This window comes from Chionomys nivalis, chromosome 5, assembly GCF_950005125.1.
Source record: "Chionomys nivalis chromosome 5, mChiNiv1.1, whole genome shotgun sequence".
NCBI classification, from domain to species: domain Eukaryota; kingdom Metazoa; phylum Chordata; class Mammalia; order Rodentia; family Cricetidae; genus Chionomys; species Chionomys nivalis.
Genome location: NC_080090.1, coordinates 65,702,822 through 65,722,901, shown reverse-complemented (window position 1 = coordinate 65,722,901; position 20,080 = coordinate 65,702,822). Strand labels below are relative to the sequence as shown.

At 53.0% G+C, this 20,080-nt stretch overlaps 1 protein-coding gene across 4 annotated transcripts in view; it reads right to left on the bottom strand.

The window, feature by feature from the left end:
- Kiaa1614 (KIAA1614 ortholog) overlaps positions 1-15,804 on the bottom strand; it is a 29,697-nt gene extending 13,893 nt beyond the window's left edge. For 3 of the 4 annotated variants that reach the window (XM_057770376.1, XM_057770378.1, XM_057770379.1), the window contains exons 1-4: positions 14,802-14,886; positions 12,313-13,247; positions 11,546-11,609; positions 3,715-3,858 (exon numbers count right to left, since the gene is read on the bottom strand). In XM_057770376.1, coding sequence (XP_057626359.1) covers positions 3,715-3,858; positions 11,546-11,609; positions 12,313-13,247; positions 14,802-14,848 — 1,190 coding nt within the window. In that variant the 5' untranslated portion in view covers positions 14,849-14,886. Of the gene's footprint in view, positions 1-3,714; positions 3,859-11,545; positions 11,610-12,312; positions 13,248-14,801; positions 14,887-15,160 lie in introns of those variants that run through there. The other variant, XM_057770377.1, reaches the window with a different exon arrangement.
- Positions 15,805-20,080: the final 4,276 nt, after the last annotated feature.

Sequence of the window (20,080 nt, the reverse complement as noted above, 5' to 3'; positions counted from 1 at the left end):
TGGTACTTAATCTAATGTCAGTGTGGTAGGTCCCAGGACGTAACTGTTCGGTCAAACATTATTCTGGATGTTAACAGCACAAAGCCTTTCTTTTTCTTAAGACAAAATTAACATTTAAACTGACAGATTTTGAACAAAATAGATTACATTCCATCATGTGGTGGGCTTCATCCGATCAGTTAAAGTCCTGAGGGAAACCAAGGCTTATCTATCCTGCAGGTTCAGGATTTATCAGGTTTCTACCAGTTTGTGAGCCAACCCCTTAAGGTAACCCTCTCCATACACAGCGCAGCCTATTGGCTGTGCTTCTCTAGAGAGCTCGGAGTGAATAAGTACCCTTCAGCGATGTGTCCCTGCCCTGAACACTGGACACATTTACTGTCGCAGAGGGTTAGGTGGGAAGGAGCCAGCGAGCAACAGCAAACAAGTGCCACCTCACTCAGGCACAGAGCGGGACAGGCGGGCAGCCAGGTCTATACTGCACAGCATGGCTCACTGGAGACTCGGTGTCTGACTTAGAACCCATTCCACCTGCTGGGTGCTCTGCTCTGCTGAGGGGAACTGGGCTGTAAGTCCTGGCAAGGAAGAAATGAACCTGTCTCCAGGGCAGTAGTGGTGAACTGAACCATCTCAGAATTCACTCCAAAGACAGAAATACTATTTTTATTTTAAAAGAAAAACAAAAACAAATAAACAAAAGAAGCCAGGTAGCAGTGGCACTAGCCTTTAATCCCAGCACTCGGGAGGCAGAGGCAGGGGGATCTCTGTGAGTTAGATATCTACAAAGCGAGTTCCAGGACAGCCAGGACTACACAGAGAAACCCTGTCTCGAAAACAAACAAAAAAACAAAGCAAAGTAAAACTGGGTGTGGTGATACATATCCCCAATTCTAGCACTCAGGAGGCTGAGACAGAGGAGGATTCTGAGTTCAAGGGAATCTAGACTACAGAGCGAGATCCCATCTCAAAAACGATATGGTGGATATGGCGGTGTATACCTTTAAGTCTAGCACTTGTAAGGGGGGTGGGGCAGAGACATATATGCCTGTGAATTCAAAGTGAGTTCTAGGCCAACTAGGACCACACAGTGAGACCTTGTCTCAAAAACAAATTAAAACAAAACAAAATCCCACAAACCCAAATTCATTGTCATAAGCAGAATAAAATAAGAAGAGCTAACCATGTAGGAGTCGTCAATGCAATTATTCAGACCACAAGGCCCCAGGCAGCCGCACAGATAATAGCACAGGAAAGCAGGGGGGGCCTCAGCAGCCATGCACAAGGGGCAGCTAAGCCGAAAGCAAACCCCAGAGCTGCTGGCATCCCACCCAAGGACAGGATTCCAGTCAAGCTCAGAGCCTCTGCTGTTGCCCTGAAGTGGCATGGCCTTTGAGGAGGCCAGTCCCTGTCCACTGCCTCACTTTCTATGACAATGCTATCCTAGGCACACAACTGGTGTGATGCTTGCGAGCTCTGCAGCCTCACCACATAGGACAATCCTTCCCAGGGTGCAGCCTGCTGACATGTCCTATGTTCCTGCGATCAAGTGACATGTACTGTGTTTCGTGATGAAGAATATTGATACCAACCTGAGTCTGCCTATTCCCTAAGTGGCAACAGCTTTTCCCCTTCCAGGAGCTGCTCCATTTCTATGTGGACCGGCTTCCAGACAACACATGTCTCCCCCTCCCACTCCTGGGAAAGGCCTGCAGATCCAGGCTCACCTGGCTGCCTCTAGGTAGACCTAGGCTAAAGAGGGCCTTCTACAGATTGCTCTGCTGCCCCCATTCCTCCCTTACCTTTTGCCAGGCTGTTTTTTGAAAGGAGTGATAAGGCGGGCTGGGGCAGGACCTCCTGCTTCTAGCTGAGGCCTGGGGCCTGCCTGGCATCACCGCGTTAACTCTGCCTGCCCTCCAGGGCGATCTGATGGAGCGTAACCTTTCCGAGCAGCTGCATCGAGCCATCTGGTGTGGATTTTTCAGCTCTACCCTCTGAGGATTCGCCAGCGCTGCCAAGTCATAGTAATTCTTCTCTGGACACAGCAGCTGCTGAAGTAGGTCACCTTGCACTGTTATAGCCGACGAAGAGGAAACCCACTTCATAATAGCTACTGGATGTTAGGACTAGGGGCAATAAACTAGAGAAGGAGGCGCCCCAGAGGACAAAGCACACTGTGTCTATTGTGCCTCACCACACATTCCTGTAGGACAGGGCAGGAGTGCCGTGGCTGTCAAAGGCATCTCTCTGCACATGTGGAAAACAACTGGGACACCTCAAAGAAGCCATGTCATTCCAGTGAGTCCTCTGTAGTGGACGGGGAACAAGGCATTCATGTGGAAACGAAAGAGCAACCCCCGATGGGCAGACTTTACTAGCATAGGGGGTCCTCTTGTGCCCTCCTTCTAAGGGTCACAATGACATTGAACGAAGAGGCTTCTGTTTGCCATGGAGTCAAAGCGGGGCTCTGTGAATGTCCCGAGCCTTTAGTGAGCAGGCGCAGCAGCCCCATCACAGAGCACAGAGTTCAGATTTATTAAGCCTTCTCCTTACCCCAGTACCACACTGATAAAGAAGACAAGCAAATCCAGTGTGCCCACCATACCTGTGAAGCCACAGGCCTTGTCATTTACAGTGTGGGCCTGCTGGGACCTGCTAAGATCTGGCATGGCCTGATGCTTCAGAGCACGGCTAGAGCTGCATCTGTGTGATGGAGAATTCCATGTGCAAGGAGTGCTTTAAGATACACCGTGCAAAGAACAACCCCAACGCCGGGGACGGGCATGTGGTTTGGGCAGTCACGTAATGACACGCTAGTCCAAGAGCGCCCGATCCTCTCCTTTTCCATCCCCTCACCCTGGATGTGTTCTCTCGCAGCTCCAGCATGATGAAGTCACCACAGTACCCACACCTCTGTTTCTGGCCTCACCGCCAATGATCCTGCATCCAGCTGTTCAACGGGCATCTCAGTGCTGCCCTAGGAGTCCTCTCCTCTAAAGCCTGACCCTGAACCCAGGCATTACCCTCTGGCTAGGGGCCCGGGAGCATGCTAGTATAACCCTAACTCTAATCAACCCCAGCCCTGCTTAACCCACCTGTCTACCCATCTCTGCAGCCCCACACCAGTACAAGGACTTATGCTCTGATGTTCAGCAGGCCTGGGGCTCCCCCATGGCCGGCCTCTAAGAAGCTCTCTGGCCTTCATGCGGCACTTGACAGACTTCTCTCTTCCAAGCTGGCTACACTCTGAGCACAGCGTTGCCTCACAGCTGTCATCCCTTAGAATGGTGCCCCTTCCTCCCTGCCCAGGGAAGATCCACAGCTCCGATAGCCCCCATCTGGGAAGCCACATCCTTCTGAGAGCCTCACCTGTCCCTTCCAGGTGGAGCAAAAGCTGCCAGCTCTGCACATATGTTTTTCCCCTCTTCCACTAGAACCCCCAGAACTCTCCCTGGAGACTGTGATCTCTACGCCTCCAGAGAGCTCAGGTCAGATAGTTCATTTATCTTTATAGCTCATCTTATGGGTAATGGTATGTTGACTGACTAAATGATCATGGCAAGTGCCTGACACAGAAAATATGCACACACACGGGGGGGAGGGGGCGAGAGGGGAGAGAAGAGAACAAAGGCATTTGGCTATATTGGAACTATTTGTGCTAGTGACCCTTCCCTGCCACAAGCCCTCCCAGGCCAGCCTGGCTTAGGCTCCACTCACCGGCTGCCCTGAGCAATGGTGGGCACAATATCATGGCTGGCTCGGAGTGGTTGGGTCCTGGCCTTCATGCGAGCATGCTGAGTCAGATGCTTGGTTCCCTCATCCCTGGCACTCAGAACAGGCTCCAGCTTGGGAACGCAGATCCTGCAGGGTAGCACAGGCCGGGATGGACAGCACGGGGATTAAAAGAAAATAACATGGCTTAGGAGGCTTTAACGGAACCAAGCACAGCTCTGCCAGTAAAAGCCTTGTATACACAGCCTTCCCCTTCTAACTCACACATAGGGCTCCCTCCCCCCCACCCCATCCCACCCCCTGAGGCCTGGGAAACACCCTGAGCTCAGACAGGAGCTGGGGAGCCAACCTGACCTTGGATATCTGCTGTGAGGGGCTGGAAAGGGGGCAGGGGAGTCTGGCTGTCCTACTGTTCCTCCGGGGCATAAGCAGGAGCTTTTGGGAAGAGGAAAAGGAAGGTCCCTGGGTTATGGATCTGGGCCTGTGCCCAGACAGATGGTCTTTCCATGCATGGTCTCCCTGTCTCCTTCTGTCTCTCAGAGTCTACACACACACCCACGGGAGCCCACACAGAACTGTCCCCAGCTCCTACCAAAGACACAGGGCCAAGGCACTGCCTGTCAGTCTCGGGCCTTCGGCAGACAACATCTTCTAAATCCTGGTGTTTTCCTCTTAGTCTCAATCCAGACCTGTCGGGAGTCAGCTCAGGGCTCACAGACTCAGGGCAGGAGAAAGTAAGCTGGATTCAAACCAGCCAGCACATAGCTCGGGTTTCCTGATAAGGGTCAGGTGGCAGTGAACCCCGTCAGTCCAGAGCTGCGGGAATGACGGGCACCTCTGTCCAGAGCTGTCATCTTCCAGACAGTGCCACACCACCTGCTCTGGGTTATGGAAGTGAGAACAACCCACATTTCCCCGTGACAAGATGGCTTTCTCTGCACAGTTCGCTTTTCACAGCCCGGCTGGATGAGGGCAGGTGTTCCTGAACTTGACACATTAGGCGAACGGACTGAAGGGGAATATTGACACACTGCTCAAGGTTGAACATCAATTGAAAACTGAGCAGAGTGACGCAGAGGACAGCCAGTCCCAGTCTCTAGCCTCATTTCACATCCTGTCCCCTTCCTCTGAGGGCGCCAGGGAGAGCAAGGATGTCTGCGGCTGAGGTCAGACAGGCTTTGATGTGACTCCAGCATCCACGCTGTCACACATGTTTGGCTCTGCTCACGGGGGGGTCACCAGAAAGAGAACTCAGCCAAAGGTTCAGCAGGGCTTAGCTCTCACAACTGGGGTACCCCTAACTCCCTCCATATGCTCCACCCTGATCTCGGGACGTATAGGGGACTCTCATGACAGGAGTGGACAAAGGCCTTCAGGACAAGGGCTCCTTGGGACACCCTTGAACTGGCTCTGAGCAGATGACGGGTTTTGTTTTCTTCTTGTCATGTGTTCTGAACACCGCTTTGGGCCAGAGGGGGAAGGCTGCAAGCATAAAGGACCATCTGTGCCATGAGCTCTGGCAGGGCGAGGCCAGGCTTGGAAGGAGGGCTCCATCAGAGTGATGCAAAAAAAAAAAAAAGTTCTTCTCCAGGCTTGCTGCCCCCGGGAGGCCTCCATTGGCAGGAGAGGCTCCCCCCGACATGGCTTCCAGAGCTCCCCAAACCGCAGTTGAGAGCAGCTGTGCTCCCGGGGGCTCCGGTTCCAACAGCAGAGATAATGAGGATACCAGGCAGAGGCTCTCCTGCAGCCGCGGGCCTCTGGCTGCCAGCCTGCATGTCGCAGCCTTCCGGTGACAGCTGCGCTCCTGCGACTGTCGGCGGGCATTTGTCTCGGGCCTGGTGGGCGCAGGAGAGCCCCTCGGCAGCTGGCCGGATGCTGCTGCGATCAGCCTTGCCCCCAGGTTTCTAAGCCATTTCCAGCTTTGCTGTTTCCTTTTTGGAACAGCTGTCCACCCCCCTCCATCTACTGCCCTGCCTCAGTCTGGCAGACAAAGCTGGTTTCTCCACTGATTAGAAAGGCAGGCTTTCTGGCCGCCTGGAGGCATCTATGCAGCAACCCAGCAAGTGGGGAGGAGAGCAGCAGCCACCTTCACAGACCGCAGTCAAGGTCAGCAAAGCAAGGACGCCTCTGTGCACCCAGGAGATGGGGGCTCTGCCAGCTGGGGAAGAGTGGGAGGCCTCTCTCTCCTGAGGGGAGGAGCAAGCAGGTACCAAACACACCAAGCAGGTATCTCCTCAACACAAGTGGCCCTCCATTCCCCAAAGCTGGGGTTCAAACTTCCAACTGAGGAAGACTCTATTCTCATTTGATCCTGAACCAGAGGGAGGCACGGAGCCCCAGAGCCAATCCTTCCTATCATGAATTAAAACCCACAATCCCAGCTCTTTCAATTCCTTTGGAAATTTCCTGGCCAAGTCAGGCAGTGTGCAGCCAGGCAGAGGCAATACTACCCACAAACAAACAGTATTTGTCACCATCTTGAAGCTCAGTTTCTGTGGTCCATTACCTCTGTGGGCAGGGCATAGGAATAAAGTGCTGAATGCTTTTCCTCCATGGTCTCAGTTTCCCATCAGTAAGCATGAGCTTTTATAAAAGAGCGAGGCTCACACTGCTGCCCTGAGTCTGGGTCAGAGGTCCCCATTTAGGGGGCATTTGGACTGCAGGACTGGCTCTTGTGCAGTGGTCACCCAAAGAACTACTTACTGGGGGAAGCTCAAGGCCACTGATGTGTCCGGGCCCTTGCCTCCACCCCTCTGCTAGCTGCATTCTGACAACAAAGGGAGCCTGTGACTCTGGCCCTCTGCTCCAGACCAGGTTCTTAGAGCGGGGACAAGTTAAGCAGTGACTTTAGCACCCCAAGAGCTGGGCAGATCAGGAGAGCCGTAGCTCTCACAGTCAGAAAAGTCAAGGGGACAGAGACATTTCTCTGTAGCCAGCATAAGCCAGGATTACACTGATAAACTCCAGCAAGTCTGGGGTTAACCCCTTCATGAATGAGGACTAGACTCCAGGATGCAAACAGTGATGGGAGAGCCCGGAGTTGCTTCTGGGGGATCGAGGAGCGGGTCTGAAATGGCTGGAGCGCACGGGTTTGTCAGGGTGCATCCTTCTTCAGCCTGCAGGACAGCCACAGGATGAACCTAAGGAGGTGGTTTACAGCGTGTCAGGGTGACCTGCCCACATCCTCAGTCCTGGGCCATCTCTTCCTAGCGGTGTCAGCTGCTGAGTGCATTCAGGGGCGAGTCGGTTTCCTCACCTGCTAATCTGGGAGAAATCGTCTCTTCAAACATGGTTAGTATTTACTACTGTTGCTTCTATTGTTGGCATGGTGTCACTTCTACCCCTCCACTCTAGGTGTGGGGACCCTTGAGCATGAACTAAGGTCACCTGCCAGTGAGACTACCCTGCTGCTGGCAAGGAAAAGGCATGTTTAGAAGTGACAATCAGCGGGCAATTTGAGAGGGCTTGCTGGGTTTGCTCTAGAGTGTCAAAAGCCTCTGATGGGCTCTGTTGGAAAGGTTACTTCCACACAGGACAGGAGGAGGCTGGCAGGAAGCAGAGGAAAGCCCACACTCTTCTTTCCACAAAGAGGAAGAAAGGTCTCTGGCAGGTCAGAACAGGTCTGTCCCACATCCCCAAAGAATGATGACAAATCCCCCAGTGAAGTCCAGAACAAGGCCTGACACTGGCCAGGTCAGCACTGTCTGGCTGGGTTCATGGGCACACAGGCAGCCAGAGTGGCAGATGTCTGAGACATTCCCAGAAAGGCCTCTGGCGAAGTCAGCTGAGTCCCACCTGGAAGCTGTCCACTTCTGTGAACTCCTCCCTGCTCAGGATTGAGCCACAATGAGAATTTTGCATGTAAATTCAAGCGTGGCATGGGACAGTACACCTGAAGGTTCCAGCAATGGCTTTCCGTGGGATCAACACAGGGGACGGAACACTGGGCACTGGGGAACTGGTTAAGCACTAAAGGCTTGGTGTATTGTTCTGCTGTGTTTTCTTTTTCCTTTGAGTCTCTTGGGACCTGCAAGCGCAGAGCTTTCTTTGTGTCTGTACATCTACATTGCTGGTGCAGGATAAGGGTAAGCAAGCCACATGGGGTTCAGCCACTTTCAGAGACATCTTTCCCTGGGCGTTCCTCAACAACCTCTATGGCTCCCTAGAAGGCTGGAGCTGACCAGTGTCTTGTCCCCTAGTCTGGCTACAGGGCTCATAACTCTGTGATGCTCTGGGCCCAGAAGATACAAAAACTAGCCAGTGACTCAAGATGGCTTCCAAACCCTCTTCCCAGGTCCCACAGGGCTCACATCCACCTGTGTTCTGTGCAGGAGGAGGCCGTGGGGGCAGGAATGAGACCGCTGGATGCCTCTGCATTCAGATGAGCTCTTATTCCAGCTCTCCCCGGGCGGGTGGCTCCCCTCCACGGATCACCACACATTCCACCTCAGATGCTCCCAAGCGTCTCTTCAGCCTCACCCATCTGGAATGCTCCTTCAGCTTCCGCCCAGACCCTTGCAAGCCCACACAGGCTCTAGCTATCGGGGAGCCCTCCATCAGTTCTCTCCTGCCTGCCTCTGAGGGACATTTTATGAGCACCTGTTCCTGCCTCCAGGGATTCAAGGAGAAAGACACCAGCAAAGGCACTGGTGGCAGTAGGGGCGGGCAGTGCCAGCGGGCAGTGAGTGGTGACAGTAAAGTGGGGGGTTCCACCGGAAAGCACACCCCCACACACAAGCTGGCCCATATATCTCTTCTCCTACAGCGGAGAACAGGCCAGGCTGGAGGGAGACAGAAGGCCCTAGATCCCTGGCCCAAGGGTTGCTTACCCAAGGGCTGGCCTATAGAGACATGGAAAGGACAGCTCAAGGCAGTGCCCCATAGGCAGTCAGAGCATAGGCCTTGGGACCTGCATACAAGTCCTGACTCCAAGTCACCTGGCCTCCTCTAGAGGCTCTCGGCCAGTAAAGTCGGAATAATGGCTAAGATGTGTGCGCAAAGTGAGATGCAGAAACAGCACTTACATAGCACCTGGCACATAGCCAGCGGGTGAAAATGGCAGTGGCTGGCCTGCTCTGTCATCTGGACACTAGTATACTTTAGACCCAGAGGGCTGAGCAAAAAAGCCTGACCATTAATAGAGAACAACCCTGCGCACAGGGGATGGAGGTCTCCTGCAGGATCTGAGGCCCTGCGTCTTTAGGTGGCTCACCTCCATGGCTGACTCCTTCAGGTCTTGCAACAAGCTGGCCCAGATACCCTAGACTCAAACACTGGACTCTGCAATCAGTGCCATTCCGTGAGCTAGCCGTCTTACCTTGCAGAACAGTAACAATTAAGAGCATGTTGGACTAACCTGGCTGTCACGGTTCTTTGATTATAACATGAATTATCCAGATTCTAAACTTGACTGAATGGGAAGCAGACCCATTTGCTCTTCAAGCCCTGAGAAGGTCTGCAATGCTTTAAGAGTGAAGCGCCACGACACACATCGATGGGTGGCCACTGTGCCACGGCACGCACTGGTGGGTGGCCACTCTGCCACGGCACACACTGATGGGTGGCCATTGAAATGGTCAGCTGCCACCTCAGAGCACTGCTCTGCCCAGGGTCCTACACCCCTAGCACAGACCCTGAGCCCAGGACCTAAATGTTCTATGGCACTCCTGGGGCACATAGCCAAGGGAAGCTAAGGGAACCCAAGTCTCTGGGCAATGTAGTTCTGTTGCTGTAGCGTCATTAAGACCATCTCACTCAGACAGGAGCCCTGCAATGTCTTGGGGTATCACAGTGGGGCTGGCACTTTCTCTTCCTTGAATCTATGCCCCCTGGCCCTTCAGCCAGTTTCTACCTAGCAGGGACTTGACCTTCATGCCTGTGGCTCTATATGTCAGGCACTCTAAGGAGACATTTTGGTTTTTTTGTTTGTTTGTTTGTTTGCTTTTTCGAGACAGGGTTTCTCTAAGGAGACATTTTGTTAGTCTTTGAACAGGGTGCTAAAACAAGTTTGTCTGTTTTTCTCTGTGTGTGTATATCTCCCCTCAGACACATACACTGATTCATTATATCACACACACATACATACACACGAATCATACAATACATATACATACAAGCCATACCTGAGATCTCTTTGTCTGTCTGTCTCTTTTTGAGACAAGGTTTCACTATGTAGCCCAGGCAGGCATGGGACTTGTGGCCCTATTGCCTCAGCCTGCCAAGGGGCGAGATGCCAGCCATGCGCCATCACACCTGACTCTCATGCGTGAACCTGCTACATAGCCCATGGGTAGAGACGGCCTGCCAGGTTAAACTAAACTAGGAGTCTAGTCCTGGGAGCTCTAAACATCCTCACAGGCATGTGTGAAAGTCCTTCCCTCTCCTGACTCAGTCACTCCTTCAGGAGAAGCAGGTTTTTTTTTTTTTTACTTATTATCTCAGTGCAAACCAGGGGCTGGCCTTCTTTCTCTGAGGACCTCAGAGCTGTATTTCCTTGTGAGGGAGTCAGGGTGGCCTGGGGAGCTGAGGGAGAGTGCAGCACTGCAGGGGGAGGGGTTCTGTTGCTACAGAGAGGACACAGAGCACAGGATGCTGAAGACCATAGGGGCAGGGCCAGATAAGGATGTGATGAGAGGCTGAGGACGGCAGCCAGGAAGGCAGAAGAGACCAGACATAAATACAGAGGGACTAAAGGGCCAGACATCCCTCTTTCCACACCCTCTTCCCACTGCCAGCTGAGCACAACCCTGATTACTTGACTCTGGGCACCCTCATCTTGTTAGAGCAGAAGCAGAGATGGGGCTATGTTTCCCAAAATTTACTTGTTGGAATCTCACCCCCAATGTGATGGGATGGGGAAATGGGGACTGATCACCACCCTTGAACTGCATGCATGACATGCCCGAGGTTTCTAAGTTACCTGCTGCATTTTGTTACAGCAGCCGGCATGGGCAGAGGAAGGCAGAGGTCTTACCCGGGTTCTGAGGAGGACAATAGGCTACTTGGGGAGCAGCCCGACCAATAAGAACACAGCTGACAGCTACGGGCAGACATCATGGGACTCTGCAGAGACTGATGTCATGTGCAGCTGTGGAAATCCGAGCCACTCCCAGTCCCAGGGCCCATCTCAGCCTCATGGGCCAACATCCCAGCAAAGTCTAAGGCTGGGGCCAACCTCCGAGTGGGCATTTGTTCAGACCTCCACGTAGCACCCACCACACCTCTCTTTCCACTGTTCCAGTCTCAGGACACCGCCTCAATCCACCCACCATACTCTGGACACCACCTCAACCCACCCACCATACTCTGGACACCGCCTCAACCCACCCACCATACTCTGGACACAGCTTCCCTGAAACAGTGATGGAGGGGCTAGAAAACAATCTGTGGGCCCCAGTGAGAGGCTTGAGGGGAAGCCCTTAATCCTGAGCCCAGCACATTCCTCTGATTAGGGAAAGAATAGGAGGGGTTAGAGTTTTGGGTTCCTGTACTTTCCCTAAGAATTTTCACATCCATGCCCTTCAGCTTTGCAATAAACCTGTGAACTAATCAGATAGCTATGATGTCTCAACTCCTCCTGCTCGAAAGAAACAGAAGCCTGGGCATGGGGAAATGGCCTCCAGGACACAGAGCAGGTAATGGGAAGGCTCTGCAGACCTCCGCACCCAGTGGTACCGTCCAGAGTCTCAAGGACGATGGTTGGCCACGGCCACTATCCACTGGTGAGGGTTTGCCTTTTTATCCTCAGGCCTTTGCAAGGTTCCCTGCGGTTCTAGGGCAGAATAAAGGAGGAATGGAGGTAAGGAAGAGCCCTTACCTGCTCTGACCTGAGTCCTGTAGGAGGGTGCCCGTGTCCCAGTCCACGTCTCCCGCTGGTCTCTCTAGGGCCCAGAGCAGAAGCAGAGATCAGGACAGAGCCACCAACTGGGCTGCCAGCTGCTACTCGGTGAACACGGGAGAGATGCTCTGCTCCCTGTGTGGGCTGTAGGCCTATGTTCCCCAAAATTCACACACCGAAGTCTAATCTCCAGGATGATGGGATTAGAAAGTGGGGGACTGGGACCCAGGTTCTGGTCTGAGAAGTGGAGGCGCAGGCGGTCACAAAGACTGAGTGAACCCAGAGTAGCTGAAGAGGATCCCATACATGCCCTCAGGTAAGGAAAAAGCTCAAGGATGTCTTTTGGCGGCTGAGCACACCCCCGCAACAGTGTTCCTGTGGCACTCTGTCCAACCTCTGCAGGGAAGTGCTCCTGCCTGCTAGCCCACCCCAGGACACAAAGCACAACGGGGGGGGGGGGGTGACACAGGACAACATCAGAGGGAGAGCAAAAGGCCACTTTGCAAAGAGCTACAAGGCACAGGGAAGAGTCACATAACCTCTGTCCCCAAGCACAAAGGATGGCCTCCCACTGATCTGGAGGGCCACAGGGTGTGAGGCAGTTAAGGCTGCCTGTGAGCTATAAAAGGACCTTATGTTCCAGCTGGACACCGATTATTTGGGTGACATCATCGTGTTCTCCCATCTTTCCAGTCTCCCTATAAATTCCCACTTGTTCCAAAGCAGGCCAGCAAAATGAGACTCACCTGATGCAGCCCTGTCCCAGGATGGAGTGCAGTCTGGGCTTCCCACCGAGGAAGAACCCTGTTTGGAAACTTTCAGCATCTCCTGCAGCAGGAGGCGGTTCCTTTCCACCTGTTCAGACAGGGACAAAGCATTTGTCCCAGTGCCCAGCGCCTCCAGGCCACCAGCTCTCCGGAACCTCTCTGGCAGGTCTGACCTGGGGACTAAGTCCTCCTTGGAGGTTGTTAGGGCTCTGTTGTCTAGATCTCCCTCTGTCACTACACCGTCTCCAAGTAAGTAAGGTCTTCTCTTCTTCAGGCTGCTCAGGTGGGTGGTTTTATAGGGACCAGGCCCCTCTGGCTGGCCCACAGAGACCTGGTTGTTGGGGCTCTCTTGCAAAGAGCCAGATCCTGGTGCTGGGCCATCCCCATGATCAGCCAGCAGCCACGCTGCTTCTGGAGACCATAGGCTTTGTCCGTTGCAGCTCCCGAGGCCAGGGGTAGATGGCCTGGGTCCACTGTTCCTGGCAGGTTTCTTCTCATTAACACTGCTGTCTACCTGCCCATCAGTCTGGTTCTGAGCATGGGGAACCACTAGGGTATCTGGTAGAGGAGAGCCCTCAAGTAGGCTCCAGACAGCTTCAGGCTTGACTTGGCAGCACTTGGATTTGGGGGGCAATGGGCGCTCATAGGAAGTGGGGCAGGGATTTGCCCCCTGTTTCCTTGCTGTCATTTTCTCCTTCAAGGCCTTCACCTTGGACTCGAGAATAGAAGGGCCTTGGAGCTGCAGTTTCCATGTCCTGGGAGGCCTGGGAGCTACCAGGCTAGGTGTCTGGTCTCCCTGGAGGTAGAGCGTGGGCCCTGGGAGAGGTCTGCTATCTGGCTGCTCTGGACCATTTCTGGCCACAGCTGGAGTCACTTGCATGGTGCTGGTTGTTCTGCTCCCTGACTTGGATGCTCTGCAAGAAAAAGGAGAAGCTGAAACCCTGTACCTGGATGGCCCAGTAACCTGCTTGTCCCCCAGAGTGCTCTGATATGGACCTCTGCTCAGATATCAAGACAGAGTAGAGGGGTGTTCACTACATAATGTGGACACACACCGGAAAGGACAAGTCAAAGAACAGTACGAACACATTACTGCTTAACTTATGAGTAATGTTCCTTCAAGGGTGAGGAGGGAAACGGGTGTGTTTCCTGGAGCATGGACAACTTACCAGTGTTTACACTATTGAAGAAAATGACACTGTTTCCCTAGCAACCACTGTCAACAGTCCTTCCGAGGGTCTGGGGCCTTATGTGTGCTGTGTTCCTAGCTTTTCTAATCCCATTTCACAGGTAAGCAAAGCAAGGCTTCAAACAACGAATCCTATGACAAACGTGGAGTACTCTGAGAAGCAGTGTGATTTCACAACCCTGGGCTAAAGGATGGCCTCGGAGAGTGCTGGCTAATGGCCAACATGCTCCTCCTTCTGGATGAAGGACCTGGGCCTCCAGTAGAAGGGGTGCCTGCCAGCCTCATGCCAACCCCAATGCAAAAGTCATTGACTAGAATCAAGCCGTACTCAAGAGGAGACGGGGACAGTCACAAACTAAGACTTTTCAAACATTTCAACATTTTCTAAAATAATTCCGACGTGTCTGTGCTAGAATGCTATTAGTATCTTCTTTTTTCACAGGTGGGGAAACTGAGGCATGGAGAAATTACACCCCATGGATGCCATGGGGGAAGTCCAGCTTGTAACCAAAAGCTTTTCACTCCAAGCCCAGGGCTCTGCCAGGAGAGTTAGCATTTAACTGCAGCCCCTTGTTCTTAGGTAAGATCTGAGTCCGCAGAGGTGACAAGCCTCACCAAGGTGACACAGCCCGGCGGTGGCTGGGCTGATTCCAATGGCTTTCCACAAGGAAAGAAGCAACTGTCTTACTCACTGTCCAAGCTCCTGGGTCTTAATAGTTACTCTGTCAGGCCACTCTGAGGAATCACCCTAACATCTAGATGTGTCCCATATGAAGTAAACTCCGTGTATAAGAATCCATGCATAAATGGCAGATGAGGAACTAATTACTCCCTTCACACAATACAGATCCACCATAAGAAGTTCTTAAAGGGTTAACTTCCTCTACGGTCACTTATTATAAATCAGTTTATATGCTTTTCAGGGATATAAATCAAGTTTCACGGAAGTAAATCTGTGAAGTTTAAGGATTGTCTTTAGGACAGAAGTCATCTCCTCTACCGGATCATTTACAGCAGCAGGTCTCACTCAATCTGTGGGTCTAGACCCCTTTGGGGGTCGAAAGACCCTTTCACAGAGTCGCTTAAATCACTGGAAAATACAGATATTTACATTACAATTCACAACAGTTGCAAAACTACAGTTGTGAAGTAGCAACGAAAATAATTTTATGGTTGCGGTCAGCACAACATGAGGAACTGTATTAAAGGGTGTTAACATTAGGAAGGTTGAGAAGCAGTGATCTAGACTACGCTAGGTTTATCTTTGCAGCCCAGCTACCTCTTCTCTGAGGTCCAATCCAGAGGCCAGGGTTGGGATTGTAACATGAGCCCTTTCAGTAAAACCCAAAGATCTTCAGGGCCGGTAAACTCTGGAACTGCACTCCAGACATCCTTGTCTGCAGACCTTAAAGAACAAGATGCTCCCGGTGAAGGCCTCTGGACGGTCTTTCCGGAAGACGGTTATCGAGCCCTCCGCTCCTAGCACCGATGCTCTAAGTCAGGAAAACTGGAACGAAAATGGACGTGAAGAGCGGGCCTCCTCAACCCTTCCGGCTCTAAGGCGGTGGGAGGTCGGGTCTCGGCGGCCCAGGTCCCCTCTGCGCCCCGCCACCCCTCCCGGCTCCTCGTCGTACTCACTGAGCGCGGCGCGCAGGCTTCACTGCCGCCTCCATCCCCTGCATCCCTCGGAGAGGCGAGGCCCCAGCCCGCGCTCCCCGTCCCGGGCCGCTGCAGAGTCTTGGGAAGGACTCGCCCTAAATCCGGGCAGGCGGGAGTGTGGCCCGAAGGCCTCGCCCCTGGGAGGGCATCCGGCCCCGGGGCCTGCCAGGCGAGGCCGGGCTGGCGGGAGTGCGCTGCGCCCCAGGCCCCGCCGCGACCGCTACTCCCTGGCTTTGCCAGAAGGTGAAAGGCCCAGCGGGCGGGCGGCCTGAGAGGCCGGCCCGGGAAGAGAGGGTGAGGAAGGCGAGAGGAGGGGCGGCGGAAGGGGCTGGAGAAGCCGCGACCTCGGCCTGTCCCCACCCCCAGCCTCCCGCTCCTCCCGGGGTCGTGGCCGCTCCTACGGGGCGCACGCTGGGATCCCGGAGCAGCCGCGGCTCCGCTCCCCTCCCAGACGGCAGGGGATGCGTCCCGGGTGTGGGGCGCACCGGCTGCCACCGGGCCGTGTCCCGGACGCCGAGCAAACCCTCCCTGGGCACGCGGGCGCGAAAGCGGAAAGGAGCCGAGGTGATGGTGGGGCTCAGCCGGGGCGCCGGAGGTGCCACGCTTCAACCGACTACACCAGCTCCGCTGGAGGGGAAGCTGAGGAACGCTGGCGGTAGAGAACGTTTCGGGTGGAGTCGGTGGACTTCCCCGAAGAACCGACCCCATCGCCCTTGGGCGCCCTTCTAGGTCAAGGTCATTGGCCACCGCTCTGCGGAGTCGCCAGAGCAAGCCGGAGTGGACTGCTCACCCTGACAGCCAAAAGTGGGGTCTGCATTGCCAGCCGCATTGGGAAGTGACCGGTTCTCCGGGTGCTGAGGATTCCCGAACAGAGCTGGGTTCAGGCCCCTGTTGAAGGAGCGACAGAGGACTGACAACTGTGCCCCAGATCCGTGGAGCGTTCTCCATGGAACAAGAGGGAGGTGACCACATCTCTCTAATGTCCAAACCCATTTTTTTGAGGGGGGGGGACAGACACAGTAAGAGGAACCAGGATATATCAAAAACTTATGAAAAGAGAACACGCTCATTCATCGTCCCTTTTGCCAGCACGTTTTACTTCAACTAGAGTATTTAATTTTTTGTGTGGGTCAGCTGCTAGAAGGCAGTGTAGCTACTGTACAAAGCTAAAGGTCTGAGCAGGGCACATAAGCGAAAAACCAGTTCTGCCCCGTGTGCTGGTGTGGGTCTGTAATCGCAGCAGATCCAGAGACGGAAGCAGGAGGACCTAGGTTCAAGGCCAACCTAGTCAATCTAGTGAGACCCTTTCTCGAAATGAAAAGTGAGTGAAGAAATGGGCTGAGGATGTAGTGCAGGGGTAGAGAATTTGCCTAGTGTGCCAGTGGTCCTTGGTTCAGACTGAGTACTCAGAAACCAAAAGGATGTCTGCCTTCTCTGGTCTGTGGGAGGGAGACTCTGGGCAGGTAATGGGTCCTGTTTGGAGCAGACTGTCAGGAACTGACAGCAGGACCAATTTAGGAACCAGAGATGTTATCCAGGGCAAACCCCGTATAAGTGAGCTAATCCAACTCACGGAACTCTGGTGAGCAGAGTCAGAGGCACCTTCCTACCATGTTTCCAGAATAAGTAGTTCCTTAAACAAGGCCCGTTCTGCTTTGGTTTAATGCTGATCACATCACGATATGGTGCTGACTCATATCATGGTGTGGGGGGTGTCTGTCTACCCGGGCAGGCATTCTGCAACTTCAGGAGTCCAGCACTATTGTCCCTTTGTGTAGATACAGTGAACAGTCAGGACCAAGCTAGTAAGTGCAGGTCTCCAAGGACTTTAAGGACCTGGATCATCACACTGTTCAGTGCGGTTGTTTGCATCTCTGGCATCATATGAGATGTTTAGTCTTTAAAACCTCAAATCGAAGCTGGGCAGTGGTGGCACACGCCTTTAATCCCGGCACTCGGGAGGCAGAGGCAAGTGGATCTCTCTGAGTTCCAGACCAACCAGTGCTACACAGTGAGACCCTGTCAACAAAGTAAACAAACCAAACACTTCGAATCAGGTTGGGATGTAGCTCAGCCGGGAGAAATTCCCTGAGCAAGCGGGAAGCCCTGGGTTTGGGTTTGATGCCTGGCACTACATGAACTGGGTTGTATATACTTGTAATCCTAACACTTAAGAAAACAGAGGTAGGAGGACCACAAGCCCAACGATCCAGTAGTTGCTCTGTCCCACAAGGCTGGGTGTCTCAGCTGGTCTTCTGTGTGCGCTGGCATCCCGAGGAAGTAGGCTCCAACACCGGCGAAGGAATGGATGGGCTGCCAAGGCAAGGGCATGCAGGCGAAGAATGGGCAAACCTTCCTTCTTCCCTCGTTCCTACACAGGCTTTCCAGCAAAAGCTGTGGCTCAGATTAAAGGTGTTCTTACTGCCTCAAGATCCAGAACACAGGTGTGCCCTCCATTTCTGGATTGTAGTTCATTCCAGATACAGTCAAGTTGACAACCAAGGATAGCCGTCACAGAGCCCATACACATAAAATAAAACTGAATAATAATAATGGTAATCATTTGGGGGCTACATTTTTCAATACAGAAAATGTGCTGCCAAGGAGGGGGTAGCCCTTCTCTGGATTCTACCTGCCATACCTTATTCCTGCTGAAAACAGGTTAGCCTCTTATGTGTTTGACAGACAGCATCCAGTACAGTTGCTGCCTGCCACTGGGACCTACAAAACTAAGGGACTTCATAGGTTCTCAAAGCTTTACAAAACTTGAATAATGTAGTGTGCCTTCACTTTGGCAATGTGGAAATCTGAGGTCCAGAGACAGTGACTTGCTCTGGGCCACACAGCTGGTGTAGCTAAACTATGAGCCCAAACCTATCTGACTCCAAGGCAGTCTGCCTTGCCTCTTCTCTGAACTCAGACCCCCACAGGTAATTCCCCAGGGCTCCTGGTCCCTTCCTGCAGCAGAAGTTAATGATCTGTAAGGCAGATTTCTGAAAGTTTCAAGGAAGGTTTAATGTTTAAAGGAGCCCTGCCTTCCCTCCAACCTTCTACGATGGAAACAGTCACCTTCGGTTTACACATTAATCTGTCTAGGGAAGAGGGGAAGCCTCCAATCCTAAATATAGCAAAGAGCAAATTCTTTACATTCTATGTTAAATCATCTTGTCACGTGGGTGTGGTAGGTTATAATCCTACTGCTCGGGAATCTGAAGCAAAGGGAATGCCACATATTTGAGACTAGCCTGGGCTATATGTATAAGAAGTACCAGTTCTGCTAGGACTGCATAGCAAGACCTGTCCCAAACAAACCAGCAAGGCTTCATCACGCCATTCATATTTCAGAGGACGCCTTTCTCTTAGGCCAGATTCTGCTTGTTTCCACAGATATCTGTTGAACTCCTGTGCTGTGTCAGGGACTGGGGAACAGAAGGAAGCACCGTAGATTATGACCTTGAGGAGTTCGCAGCAAAACTGAAGTAGGAAGGGGCAGGCATGTCGACTCTTGTGTTCTAGTTTCAGGTCAGTCTAGCGCAGGGTGGTGTAGACTGCTCGCAGGAACAGCTGACTGAGGTGAGGTGTCGTGTGGGAAGAGGTGTCGCAGAGAATGGGGCTCAGAACAAGCAGAGGATAGCCAGTGGTAGGAAGATGCATTTGAGAAGAAATAGCATGTATTTCTATGTATACAGCTTAAACGGGGTGTGAGAGTGCCCGGCCAAACAGTGCCTCATCCATTTGAGCAGCTACAGGGACCACTCTCCTAGAAGCCTCTGATTCACCTTGGGTGAAGGACAGGCAGGCCTCCCTTCCTCCCCTGCTTCTCCACGGTGCTCTGAACCCGGCAGGGCTGAGGAGTCCAGGTGTGAATCGGGTTTCACTTAGGACAGAGGAAGGAGAAAGATTGTCCTTCCAGCTCACAAGGCTAGAGTCCAGCCAAGCAGAAACAAGGTGGGGGAGATTTGTCTGTGCCCTGCTGCACAGACTAAGGGAGCTTGCCCAGCTGGAAACCTGTCTTTCCCCAGCTCTCCTGTTTTGTACTTGGGTAGGTGTGTGGTGAAGAAAGGAGGCAGCTGGCCCCAGCAGCAGGTCTTATATGCAGGACATTCGAACATCTCTTCAGGGGGACCAGACGGACCAGGGCACGTGCAGACTCCCTGGTCACTGGCAAAAGATTACTTCCGTGGTCTCTTTCATGGGCATTCATTCTTTCGGGATGGAGAGGACCCAGGAATCTATGTCCCGATGGGCTTGCTAGGCAATCTGAAGCCCACAGGTCTCTCCAGCCTCAGCTCTCGCAAACCTCGGCAGTTGCCCTCACAGCCCACAGTGCTGAGCTGCTTTTGTATCCCCAGCTGTGGAGGCTGATTCTGTCTCCTTGCTCTTTGCCCAGGCTTCAGTCCAGTCACCTGAGGATCGTGCCACTGAGGATCCATTCATGTATTGAAGCCCTAATCCTTATTATGGCTGTTGGAAGATGAGGTTCTTGGAACATAGTTAAGTCACAAGGATGGGTCCCCGCAATAGGAGGAGGGATTTTACAGGAAGAGATGCTGGTGAACTTGCTTTCTCTCTGCCAACCCCTTTCCTGACAAATGAGAACAGACCCCACACAGACCGCCTCCCTAGCTCACAGACGTCAGGACTAGGAGAAAAGTGTTTGTCCCCCAAGCCACTCAATCTACTGTATCTCTTTCTTTTTCTGTTTTTTTGAGGAAGGGTCTCTTGTAGCCCAGGTTGGCCTTTAGCTCATCTGTATATTAAAGATGACCTTGAGCTCCCAATCCCCCTGCCTACTCACTAGTACCACAGGTGTGCTCTGGCCACAGGTGTGCTCCACCACAGGTGTGCTCTGGCCACAGGTGTGCTCTGGCCACAGGTGTGCTCCACCACAGGTGTGCT